Source organism: Pan paniscus, chromosome 10 (genome assembly GCF_029289425.2).
Source record: "Pan paniscus chromosome 10, NHGRI_mPanPan1-v2.0_pri, whole genome shotgun sequence".
Lineage (NCBI taxonomy): Eukaryota > Metazoa > Chordata > Mammalia > Primates > Hominidae > Pan > Pan paniscus.
Window position 1 is genome coordinate 131,042,175 of NC_073259.2, and position 12,371 is coordinate 131,054,545.

The 12,371-nt window shown below is 52.3% G+C and overlaps 1 protein-coding gene across 33 annotated transcripts in view; it reads right to left on the reverse strand.

Moving 5' to 3' along the window:
- ABCB9 (ATP binding cassette subfamily B member 9) overlaps positions 1 to 12,371 on the reverse strand; it is a 68,425-nt gene that overhangs the window by 39,400 nt on the left and 16,654 nt on the right. For all 33 annotated transcript variants that reach the window (XR_004665485.3, XR_004665484.3, XM_055096295.2 and 30 more), the window contains 4 exons: positions 4,458 to 4,572; positions 3,795 to 3,925; positions 2,631 to 2,836; positions 58 to 255 (listed from right to left, as the gene is read on the reverse strand). Coding sequence is in view for 31 of the 33 variants with exons in the window: in XM_055096295.2 (XP_054952270.1) it covers positions 58 to 255; positions 2,631 to 2,836; positions 3,795 to 3,925; positions 4,458 to 4,572 (650 nt within the window). In the remaining 2 variants the exon portion in view is untranslated. The remainder of the gene's footprint in view (positions 1 to 57; positions 256 to 2,630; positions 2,837 to 3,794; positions 3,926 to 4,457; positions 4,573 to 12,371) is intronic.

Here is a 12,371-nt window from a genome sequence, read left to right on the forward strand (position 1 = left end):
CCTCATCTTTGCATCCCATCCCTCCACAGCCAGAACTGCCTGGCCAGGGGCACGTACCCCGCTGCCCCAGACGTAGTACATGTAGGCAGCTGCCTCCTTCCTGTTCAGCTTGTACACCTGCTGCAGCTTCCGCAGGTACACCTCTGCCTCCTCCTCCTCATTGGCGAAGCTCCGGACAGTCTTCATGGCACTGATGGTCTCCTCCGCCGTGTTGCTCGCTCTGGCCAGGGCATTCTGGACCTCTTTGGAGAGCCTCTATGGACAGGAGGGGGACAAGAAGGAGAAGACCCCAAAACAGCCTCACTATGTACTGGAGCCCCCAGGCCTCTCTGGGTTTTTCCACCCTTCGCTGGCACCAGCTATATGCAAGAGGTTCCTAGGACAAAAAGACAAGATCTAGCCCTTTCTCCCCCATCTCCTTCTGGCTCAATTTGACACACTCAGATAGTCAACTCCAGAGAGGCTCTTGGGGCAATGGTTTCAGCTCCTGAAGGATAGGGGGTGCTGATCGTTAAGTCATCCCCAGTATTCAAAAGAGGCTATTCATGACTGGACAGTTTTTGGTAATCCTTTCAGAAAAGGGGCCTCAACACCTGACCCTGTGCTGGAAGAGCAGGGGATGCCTTGGGCGGTTGTTCAGGTTGTACACTATGTAAGAAACACCAACTATTAAAGGGGCACCATTTACATCATCAACATAAATTATGTTAGAGCCTGAGGGTTGATAAAGAGATTCCAGAACTCCCAGCCAAGTTCTACATGGTGGCAGGGGCCATGGGTTGTGAAATCTGCCCACACCATATGCATGTCACCACAGGCAGAGCTGAAAAGTGGTCCCAAGTGTGCGGCCATCAGGCTGCTGTTCACCAGAGTCCTGGGAGAGGCCCCTGGGTGGAGCTGTTCACACTTTGCAGGAGTCACTATGCTGATTCTCAAGCCAGCCAGGAAGGCTGCCTGAGAGTCCAGGACAGGAGCATGCACTGGCATGTCCCATGACCATGTGTCACGCCCTAGCCGCAGGAAGCATGCAGGGTGCCTGAGTCATGTTTGGCCATGGGCGGTGTGTGTGGTTTGTGGAGATGACTCGCTGGCTACACACAACACATTCAGGCATGGGGTGGAAAACCCAAATTGAGCCTTCCTGAGGCCTCCCTTAGCTGAACTAAAAGGCAGGGCCTGCAGTGCACACAGAGGTGGGGGCTGAGGGGGAGCTCCAGGGTTTCTTGCTCCATCCCAGGGGCTGGTGGGAAGGCCGGAAGCAAGGGGTGGGGAGCAGCGTGCCAGAAATGGCTCAGACTCTAAAGAATAGATTTACTTTCTCATCTCAGTGAGGACAGTGGGGAGGCTCGTGACCAGGAACTTCGGGAAGAAGTCCTACCTGTGTGGCTGGAGAAGGCTGTGGGGAGTGGCCTCACCGGGGGTTGGGAGGGAGATGGCTTCCTTTGCTACCCTGGTCTCAGGTCACCAACACCAAAGGCTCCAATGGAGCTGCGACAATGACTTACCCGGCACCACCTGGAGGCCGTCATGCATCCAAGCCCCTGCTCTAGAGTACCCGACGTGGGCCTGGGTGACTGTGAGGGGGTTGCCTGTACCTGTCACAGGGTCACAGCCCTGCCTGTCTGAACCCAGCCTATCTGTCCCTTAGGGCTCGGGGGCACCCGCCCATTCAGGAAGCAGGAGGAGGGTGAGGTCAAACCTGGCTCACGGGCCTAGCTCGGAAGCAGAAGCAGTGCCGTGGGGTGGCCAGAGGGGACAGCAGCCTGCCCATGATGGCATCACAGCGGGCCCGCACCACCCCCACATACACACCAGGCACGTTCCAACCCAGGGCCTTTTCACAGGCTGTGCCCTCTGCTCAGCACATACCTCCCAAGATGCCCACCTCCTTCAGACCCTTGTTCAGATGTCCCCTTCTCAGCAAGACCTATTTAACTTGTATTTATTCATTCATTTTAGAGACAGGGTCTTGCTGTGTCACCCAGGCTAGAGTATAGTGGCACGATCATTGCTTACTACAGCCTCGACCTCCTGGGCTCAGGCGATCCTCCACCTCAGCATCCCAGGTAGCTGGGACCACAGGCATGCGCCACCAAGCCCAGCTAACTAAAAAAAATTTTTTTTTGTAGAGATGGGGTCTTGCTATATTGTCCAATCTTGTCTCGAACTCCTAGGCTCAAGTGGTCCTCCTGCCTGTGCCTCCCAAAGTTCTGGGATTACAGGCATGAGCCACCGGGCCCAGCCAGTAAATCCAATTTAAAATTGCAGCTACACCCAATGCTCCCAATCCCTCTGCTCACTTCATGTTTCTCCTTAGCACTGACCATCTTTTACTGTATTGTGGATTCTCATTCTTTATGCTGTTGGTACCTAATATCTGTCTCTGACACTAGATACAAGTTCCAGGAAGGCAGGGGCCTTGTCTTTTTCACTGATGTATCCCAGTGCCTGGGACATAGCAGGTGGTCAATAATTATTTATTGAATGAGTGAAGAAATGAATGAATGAATGCAAACACAGCCTCAAGACCTGTCCTTCACTAGCCCTTAGTGGCCCCCTGAGCCCCTCCTAAGGGGATGTTTGGGGGCTGCCAGGGCGCACAGTCCCCAGCAGAGACGGGGCAGGCCTACCTTGTAGTACTTGCCGTAGATGTTGGACACCATCATGATGATGGGGAAGCCCATGAAGGTGACCAAGGAGAGCTGCCATGAGAGGCTGAACATGAAGACCACCACGCCCGTGACCTTGACTGTGTTCCGCAGGAAGACATTGATGTTCTGGGAGACCAGGTCGCTGACCATGGTGGTGTCCGAGGTCAGGCGGGAGATGAGGTCCCCTGGAACACACGCGGCGCAGCTCTCACCACAGCAACCCGGGCCTCGGGGGTGGCGGTGGGGGATGCTAAGGGGCCTCTGAGACAGACACTGGGAAGCCGGGCCTCCCTACCTGTGGGCGGGGTTGGGGGGTGGGGGAGAAGAGCAGATACCCCTCGAGGGCTACTCTGAGCCAATCCCAGTCATCAGCATCTTGCTTAAGCTTCACGACATCCCGCTGTACAGCGGAGGAGGCTGGGGCTCAGAACAGGAAGGCCCCTGTAGAGTCACACAGCCTGTCTGTGACTGAGCCAGACTTCAAACCCATGTCTCCTCCCTGTCACTGGCAGAGGGGGTAACTCCTCTTCCCTTCTAGAGAAATAACAACCTGGCTGGTGGCGGGCAGGAAAGCACAGACACTTCTTACCTAAGTTGGACATTGTGCTAAGAGCTGTGTAAGGACCCCATGGGGTGGCTACTATCCGTGTTCCCATTTTACAGACAAGAAAACAGAGGATCAGAGAGGTGAAGTTCGTGAGTGGAGGAACCAGGGCTTCGACCCAGGCTGGTGTCTCTCAGAGCTTGGATCTTGGTGGATATTCTATCGTCTTTCCCGTTGTGGCCCCTGGCCCTCACCCGCTGACCCCCATGGGAGCAGGGTCTCTGTCGGCCACAGGTATGGGTAGTCCTGGCCCTGGTGGTTTCCATGGGGCAATGGAAAGCAAGGCCTTGGCTCCTGCAGGGACCTCGGGTGGCCTGGCCTGGGCCCCACAGAGGCCGCAGCCCACACCAAAACCTCAGTGAGCAAGCCAGCTCCCAGGACACAGGCCAAGCCCAGGGTGTTCCCAGCCTGAACTAACAGAAGGAGGAGAAGACAGAGGGCTGAGACCACCCACACGCCCATTTCATTCCTCAGGGCCAGGCAAGCCCACAGGGGTGGGGCCCAGCCCCCAGGACACCTAGGGCACTGGAAGGACCAACCTGTGCGATTCTCATCAAAGAAGCTTGTCTCCTGGGACACCAGTGAGCGGAAGAGACAGTTTCGAAGGCGAATGTTCAGTCTGGCAAATATGAGGGTAAAAATGCCGCCCCGAATACCTGCGGCAAATGAGCTAATTGCAGATAAGAGATGTTATAGCACGATGTCCTTCCAGACCAGTGACCACACCCGGCTGCCCCCTCCCGCTGCCGGCAGGCCTGGGAGCCCCACCGCAGCCCCACTCCAGGGCTGGCATCCCTGTGGGGTCCCCCTCATTCCCAGTGGGAGCCCCCCTCAAGGTGAGGGCAAAGGGGACAGTTGTGGGACAAGAGACCCAAATGTGCCAGCCAGATCCTCTTCCTTCCAGAACAGCTCAGACAAAGCCGGTTCTGTTTGGGACCAGATTCCTACTTGGAAAACAGCCAGGGAGGGTGAGCAGGGAACCCTGAGGACTGAAGCCCTTTTCAGGGACCAGAGGGTGTGGTTCTAGCGTGCTCTAAGACAGTGTGGAAGCCGGTTCCCAGGGTGACCAGCTGAGGGACAGGCCCACCAGGGGCATTTCCAGGGCCTCCCTGGCCCCTGTCTTCCTTAGGAACAGGCCCTCCCTTCCCTCCCTGGTGCAGGTCGGGGTGTGCGGGGCAGGGCGTGGGGGTTGAGCCAGCTACCTGCCAATGGCCAGCAGGCACACGATGACGACAGCCGTGCTGAACTGATCCATGCTTTTCTGGATGACGATGCCATCAATGGCGCGGCCCGTGTAGTAGGGCAGGAAGGTCTCTCCTGGGGGAGGCAGGGCAGCCTCAGGGACGTCTGCAGCCAGAGGAACCCGCACCCTTCCTCCTGAGGCTCCAGAAGTCCACACACCAACCCCTCTGCCCACTCCACCGGTGGGCTTTCCTCCCTCGGCAAACTCTTGCTGCCCATCGTGGGGCCCCAGGGTGCTTAATGCCCCCCTCCTCAGAGAACAGGGGAGCACTGGGCCTGCTGGTTCTTCTTTATTTATAGTGGCTACTAGGCATCGAGCCAGGGCTCCTGCAGGATGCTTCATTCTCTTGTTTTTTGAGACAGGGTCTCGCTGTGTCCCCCAGGCTGGAGTGCAGTGGTGTAATCATAGCTCACTGCAGCATCAAACTCCTGGGCTCAGGTGATCCTCCTGTCTCAGCCTCCTGAGTAGGGAATACAGGCATGTGCCACCATGCCAGGCTAATTTTTTTTTTTTTTTTTGTAGAGACAGGGGTCTCACTATGTGGCCCAAGCTGGTCTCAACCTCCTGGGTTGAAGCAATCCTCCTACCTTGGCCTCCCAAAGTACTGGGATTATAGGTATGAGCCACCGCTCCTGAACTTTGTTTCATTCCCTTTGGAGCAGGCCCTGGAATCACCCCCATTTTACAAATGAGAAAAATTAATTTAATTTGTTTTTCTTTTTCTAAAATATTTTCCTTTTTTTTTTTTTTTTAACTTTTTTTTAACTTTTTGAGACAGGGTTTCGCTCCTGTCGCCCAGGCTGGAGTGCAGCCTCAACCTCCTGGGCTCAGTGGATCTTCCCATCTCAGACTCCTGAGTAGCCGGGACTACAGGCACACGCCACCAGGCCTAGCTAATTTTTTGTATTTTTTTGTAGAGACGGGGTTTCACTAGGTTGCCCAGGCTGGTCTCTAACTCCTGGGCTCAAGCGATCCACCCACCTCAGCTTCCCAAAGTGCTGGGGTTACAGGCCTGAGTCACAGCGTCCGGCTGAAAGTGAAGTTGAATGAGATGACTCGTCCAGGCCACATGGCAATCAGTGGCTGATTGACGCCAAAGTTGATTTCATTCTTCTCAATGGGTTCAGAGTCCAAATTCTGGAACCTCAGAAGACGTTGCTATTCTGGTTCCAAGCAATGCTGGAAATTGCCACCCCACCCCTCCTGGTGGGGCACTTGACACCTTGCTGGGTGCTTTCTTACCCGCTTGCCTTACTGTGTTTTCACAACAATCCTGGGGTGGAATGGGAGACTCAGAGAGGCTGAGAAATTTACTCCAGGTCACATAGCAAGGGGAAAGGCTGGGACTCAAACCTAAACTGGCTTTCAACCTGGGGGCTCCTTCTTTTCCCTTCCTCCTGTGGTCTGAATGCATCTCCCAAAATTTACATATTGAAACATAATCGCCAATGTGATAGTGATTAAGTCACAAGGGCAGAGCTCTCCAGGATGGGATGACGGCCCTTTTCAAAGGGCTTGTAAGCCTGGTTTGCCATCTCTCGCCCTTCCACCTTCTGCAGCGTGAGGACACAGCAGTCTTCCCCTCCAGAGGACACAGCAAGGAGGGACCATCTTGGAAGCAGAGAGTGGCCCTCACGACACCAAACCTGCTGGCACCTTGATCTGGGACTTCCCAGCCTCTAGAACAGTAAGAAATCAGTTTCTATGGTTTCTAAATGACCCAGTCTGTGGTATTTTGTTATAGCAGCAGAAATGAGACTCCCCCGACAATAATCCGGAATGTCCACTTTCCTCTTAAGGAAATAGTGGCATCACCAGGCCAGGCCAGGCTCTTGTTCATCCCAGGACCTGTTTCCACTGAAGTTCTTTCCATGAGCAGAGCCAGGTTTGGGGCTGGGCATACAGTAGGTGCTCAATAAAGGTCAGTGAATGAACCCCGGGCAGGTCTGGCTAGCACAGTCTGGCCTGGCTCAGACACTTGGGTAGTGAGACTTTCTGTGCAGTTCTGGTGCCCTCTGCTGGGACCATGAGGTGGCAGCCTAGAGGGTCTGTGTCCCCACAGTCCTTGGCCAGACGAGGTCTCCAGCCGAGGCTGCAGAGTTCCACCCAGCCTGAGTTTCTGCCTCAGTTTACCCACAGAAAAGAAGAGGGCAACGGTGAGCTGTGACAGAATATATTCTGGAATATCTGATTCCAGCAAGCACCAATGCTAATAATCGCCTTACTGGGTACCAGGGGCTGTGCAAAGCATGCCGGCAAACTCTCTTGCTGAATCTGCACAAGAATTACGTGAAACTCTCCAATGCACCAGCAAATACTCAGACCATTTCCAGAACCTGACCACTTTCACTGCCTCTACTGCCCCAACCCTGGTCCAAGTCATTAACCTCACTGGGACTATCTCAGTAGCCTGCTCTCAACTTTGCTCACATCAGCCTGTCCACACAGTAGACGGCAGGATCCTGTTGGAACTAACTTCAGATCTTGTTGCTCCTTGGCTCAAAACAGTCCAAATCCCCCTTCTCATCCAGTGAGATGGTAAAAGCCAAAGTCTTTACAATAGCCCACAAGGACCTGCATGATTGAGCCGCTAGCAGAGACCTTTGTCTTCTCCCCGCCCCATCTCACTCCCTCTGCTCCAGCTAACTGGTGTCTGCTCTTGAACAACTGGGCACCTTCCTGCCTCAGGACCTTTGCATGGGCTAGTCCTTCTGCCTGGAGTGCTCTTACCACATATATTTTTTTTTTTTTTTTGAGATGGAGTCTCAGTCTGTTACCCAGGCTGGAGTGCAGTGGCATGATCTCAGCTCACTGCAACCTCCACTTCCTGGGTTCAAGTGATTCTCATGCCTCAGCCTCCCAAGTAGCTGAGATTACAGGTGACCGCCATCACACCCGGCTAAATTTTATATATGTATATATATATTTTGAGACGGAGTCGCACTCCGTCGCCCAGGCTGGAGTGTATTGGCACGATTTCAGCTCGCTGTAACCTCTGCCACCTGGGTTCAAGTGATTCTCCTGCCTCAGCCTCCCGAGTAGCTGGGATTACAGACACCTGCCATTGCGCCTGGCTAATTTTTGTATTTTTAGTAGAGATGGGGTTTCACCATGTTGGCCTGGCTGATCTTGAACTCCTGACCTCGTGATCCACCTGCCTTGGCCTCCCAAAGTGCTGGGATTACAGGCATGAGCCATCGCGCCTGGCCTAAATTTTATATTTTTATTAGAGACGGGGTTTCACCATGTTGCCCAGGCTGGTCTCGAACTCTTGACCTCAAGTGATCTGCCCGCCTCGGCCTTCCAAAATGCTGGGATTACAGGTGTGAGCCACCGCACCCAGCCACTTACCCCAGATATCTGCTCCCCTACCTTCTTAAGTCTCAAAGGCCACCCAGTAATCCTATAGGTTTGGTACAATTATTCCTTCCATTTGTGGAAATGTATTCTTTCCACAAAAGAGGAAACTGAGGCTCAGAGAGATTAAGTCACTTGCCCAAGTTTATACATTTGGTTTGCCATGAAATCCATATTAAAGAATCTTAGGCTACAGAAGGTAGCTCACACCTGCAATCCCAGCACTTTGGGAGGCCGAGGTGGGAGGATCACTTGAGCTGGAGAGGTCAAGGCTGAAGTCAGCTGTGATCACTCCACTGTACTCCATCCAGCCTGGGTGACAGAGGGAGGCCCTGCCTCAAAAAAAAAAAAAAAGGACTCCATTTGTTTTTTATGTATTTTTTTATTTTTTTTGAGACGGAGTTTCACTCTTGTTGCCCAGGCTGGGATGCAATGGTGCGATCTCCACTCACAGCAACCTCTGCCTCCTGGGTTCAAGCGATTCTCCTGCCTCAGCCTCCCGAGTAGCTGGGATTACAGGCATGCGCCACCACACCTGGCTAATTTTGTATTTTTAGTAGAGACGGGGTTTCTCCATGTTGGTCAGGCTGGTCTCGAACTCCTGACCTCAGGTGATCTGCCCCCCTTGGCCTCCCAAAGTGCTGAGATTACAGGTGTGAGCCACCGTGCCCGGCCTATTTTTTATTTTTTGAGACAGAGTCTCGTTCCGTCACCCAGGCTGGAGTGCAGTGGCACGGTATCAGCTCACTGCAACCTCCACCTCCCAGGTTCAAGCAATTCTCCTGCCTCAGCCTTCTGAGCAGCTGGGATTACAGGCGTGTGCCACCACGCCCGGCTGATTTTTGTATTTTTAGTAGAGACGGAGTTTCGCCATGTTGGCCAAGCTAGTCTTGAACTCCTGACCTCAAGTGATCTGCCCACCTCAGCCTTCCAAAGTGCTGGGATTATAGGTGTGAGCTGCTGCACTTGGCCTCTAAAGAACCTTAATTTAATAAGAGATACTCAACCCTAAAACTAACATTTCCCAATGGGTGGTTTTTTGTTTTTTGTTTTTGTTTGTTTGTTTTAAGATTCTGAGGGTACAGAAAAGCTGGGCACTGCTGAATGCTTGTTGATTGAAAAATAATTATTAATAATCACAGTACCTAATTGTCTTTTTTGAGATGGGGTCTCGCTATGTTGCCCAGGTTGGTCTCAAACTCCTAAGCCAAAGCAACCCTCCCTCCTTGGCCACCCAAGTAGCTGCGGTCACAGGTACATGGCATTGCACCTGGCCCTAACACTGATTAAGTATTTACTTGTGCTAGGCAACAAGCTTCCTCTCACTTCTTTCTCACAGTACCCCAAGAAAGCCCTCACTTCAGAATGGTCAAGTGAGCGTTGGCCAGGTTAACAACTTGCCTAAAGTTATCAGTGAAGTCGGGAGCCTGAGCCTCGAGTCTGTGCCCTGACTCTTGATGCAATCCTGCAAGCCGGGAAAATCTGCTCAGCAGTATTTAAGGATGTCTGCATTCCCCGACCACACAGCAGCTGACGGCAGGGCCCCAGCAGGTCAGGTAAACAAGGTCATGGCATGGGGCACCATCTGTCTGCACAGGCATGACAGTCATTCATACTTTTGTTCATTTATTCATTCAGTGAGCCCATCTCTGTGCCAGCTACTGGGATCCAGGGTGAGTCAGACCTGGCCCCTGCCCCTGAGGGGCTCAGGACCTGGGAGGGGAGGCAGGAGGGTGAATGCATACATAACAGGGTCTTGCTATGTTGGCCAGACTGGTCTTGAACTCCTGGCCTCAAGTGATCCTCCTGCCTCAGACTCCCAAAGTACTGGCATTGTAGGCATGAGCCACGGTGCCCAGCATAAATGCATAGTTTTTTGGTTTTTTTTTTTTTTTTTTTTTTTTTTTTTTTTTTTTTTGAGACGGCGTCTCACTTTGTTGCCTAGGCTGGAGTGCTGTGGCACAATCCCAGCTCACTGCAGCCTCCACCTCCTGGGTTCAAGATATCCTGCATCAGCCTTCTGAGTAGCTGGGATTACAGGCGGCTGCCACCATGCCCAGCTAATTTTTGTAGTTTTAGTAGAGACGGGGTTTTGCCATATTGTCCAGGCTAGTCTCGAACTCCTAACCTCAGGTGATCTGCAGGCCTCAGCTCCCCAGAGTGCTGGGATTATAGGTGTGAGCCACCACACCCAGCCTGAACACATGATTTTTATGTCATAAAAGCTATAACTGAGGTGCAGACAAAGTTGCCACAGTTGGCAGAATCTAAGGTGGCTTCCTAAGGAGGGGACTTTTGGGCCGCCCAGCATGAGCAGGAGAAACTGCCTGGTTGAATGGGAAGGGGTCATCCCAGTCCTCACACCTGCTAGTATTACTGGGAGGTGTCTATGTGCCAGGAGCTGTCCAAGGTGTCTCACCCATGTGGATTCACTGACCTTTCCAACCCCATCGGAGGGGTACTACTATGCCCATGTCACAGAAGAGGAGGCTAAGACTTAGAGGAGTTAAATAACTTGCCTAACCTCACACAGATGTTGAGGGGATGGGACTGAGAGGGCAGAGGTAGATCGTAGGAGGACAGGACTGCAGAGTCAGGGCCAGCTCTGGGTTCGCCTGTCCTCTCTCAGAACATTCTGGCATTGTTATTGCATTGTCACCTCTCTAGGCTCTGTCTCTGTCAGTTAACATTTTTATTTTACTATTTTATTATTTATGTTTTTTGAGATGGAGTCTCACTTTGTCACCCAGGCTGGAGTGCAGCTGTGTGAGCTTGGCTCACTGCAACCTCTGCCTCCCAGGTTCAAGCGATTCTCCTGCCTCAGCCTCCCAGGTTCAAGCGATTCTCCTGCCTCAGCCTCCCAAATAGCTGGAATTACAGGCGTATGCCAGCACATCTGGCTAAGTTTTATATTTTTAGTAGAGATGGGGTTTCACCATGTTGCCAGGCTGGTCTCGAACTCCTGACCTCAGGTGATCCACTTGCCTCGGCCTCCCAAAGTGCTGGGATTATAGGCATGAACCACTGCGCCCGGCTAATATTTATATATCTTTTAGCAGAGACGGGGTTTCACCATGTTGGCCAGGCTGGTCTCAAACTCCTGACCTCAAGTGATCTGCCCACCTCGGCCTCCCAAAGTGTTGGGATTACAGGCATGAGCCACCGCGCCCGGCTTAAAATTTTTAAAACTCATAATAGCTAACAACCCTGAGCACTTACCATGACAAGCCAAGCTCTGTACTTAGTCCTTCTCCTATTTTTTTTTTTTTCTTTGGTAGAGACAGGTCTTGCTCTGTTGCCCGGGCTGGAGGGCAGTGGTGTCATCATGGCTCACTATAACTCAAACTCCTGAGCTCAAGGGATCCTCCCACCTTAGCCTCCTGAGTAGCTGGGACTATAGGCAAGTACCACCATGCCCGGCTAATTAAAAAAACATTTTTTTTTAGAGACAGGGTCCCGCTGTGTTGCCCAGAGTGGTCTCAAACTCCTGGGCTCAAGTGATCCTGTAGCCTTGGTCTCCCAAAGTGCTGGGATTAGACATGAGCCACTGCACCCAGCTCTCCCGTTCTTTTCAGCATCTAAAATGTCAGGAAATAAGGACTCCAACAATCCTTGTTGCACAGAGGAGGGAAGTGAGGCTCAGAAAGGCTGGAGAACTTGCGCAGGGCCACTCGGCTGGGTAGGGAGCAGGACAGGGATTTGTGCCCAGGCCTTGTTGCCCCCAAAACCTGTGAGCTCCAACCATGCAGTGCCACCTTCCCACCCATGTTGCTGAGTGGTGCCTTCAAACTGTTTGGACCAGACTCACAGGCACAAATACATTTCACGTCACAAACCAGGCCACACCTGCACGTAGGCACACACAACTAAAATATTAATATCTTTTTTTTTTTTTTTTTGGTCTCAAACTGAGAGTTTTTTTTTTTTTTCGTGATCTGCCTGCCTCGGCCTCCCAAAGCGCTGGGATTACAGGCATGAGCCACCACGCCTGCCCACTCTGATGTTTTCTAGTCTATTCTCTGATGATCCCAGCTCCAGGAATTTATTCTACAGATCCATCCACATTCATATGAAATGTGTATGAACAGAATTATTGACGTGCAGGTCGGGCGCAGCGGCTCATGCCTGTAATCCCAGCACTTTGGGAGGCCAAGGCAGGCAGATCGCTTGAACTCAGGAGTTTGAGACTAGCCTGGCCAACATGGTGAAACCCTGTCTCTACTAAAAATACAAAAATTAGCCAGACGTGGTGGCAGGCGCCTGTAATCCCAGCTGCTTGGGTGGCTGAGGCAGGAGAATCGCTTGAACCCAGGAGATGGAGGTTGCGGTGAGCCAAGATCGCACCACTGCATTCCAGCCTGGGTGACAGAGCAAGACTCCATCTCAAAAAAAAAAAAAAAAAATTCATGTTAAGAGGAAAAGGCTCAAAATAACCCAAGAGTCAAATGATGGGAGACCAACTAAATAATCTATGGTATAGCCGCACAATGGAATATTATGAAGCCAAATAAAACAA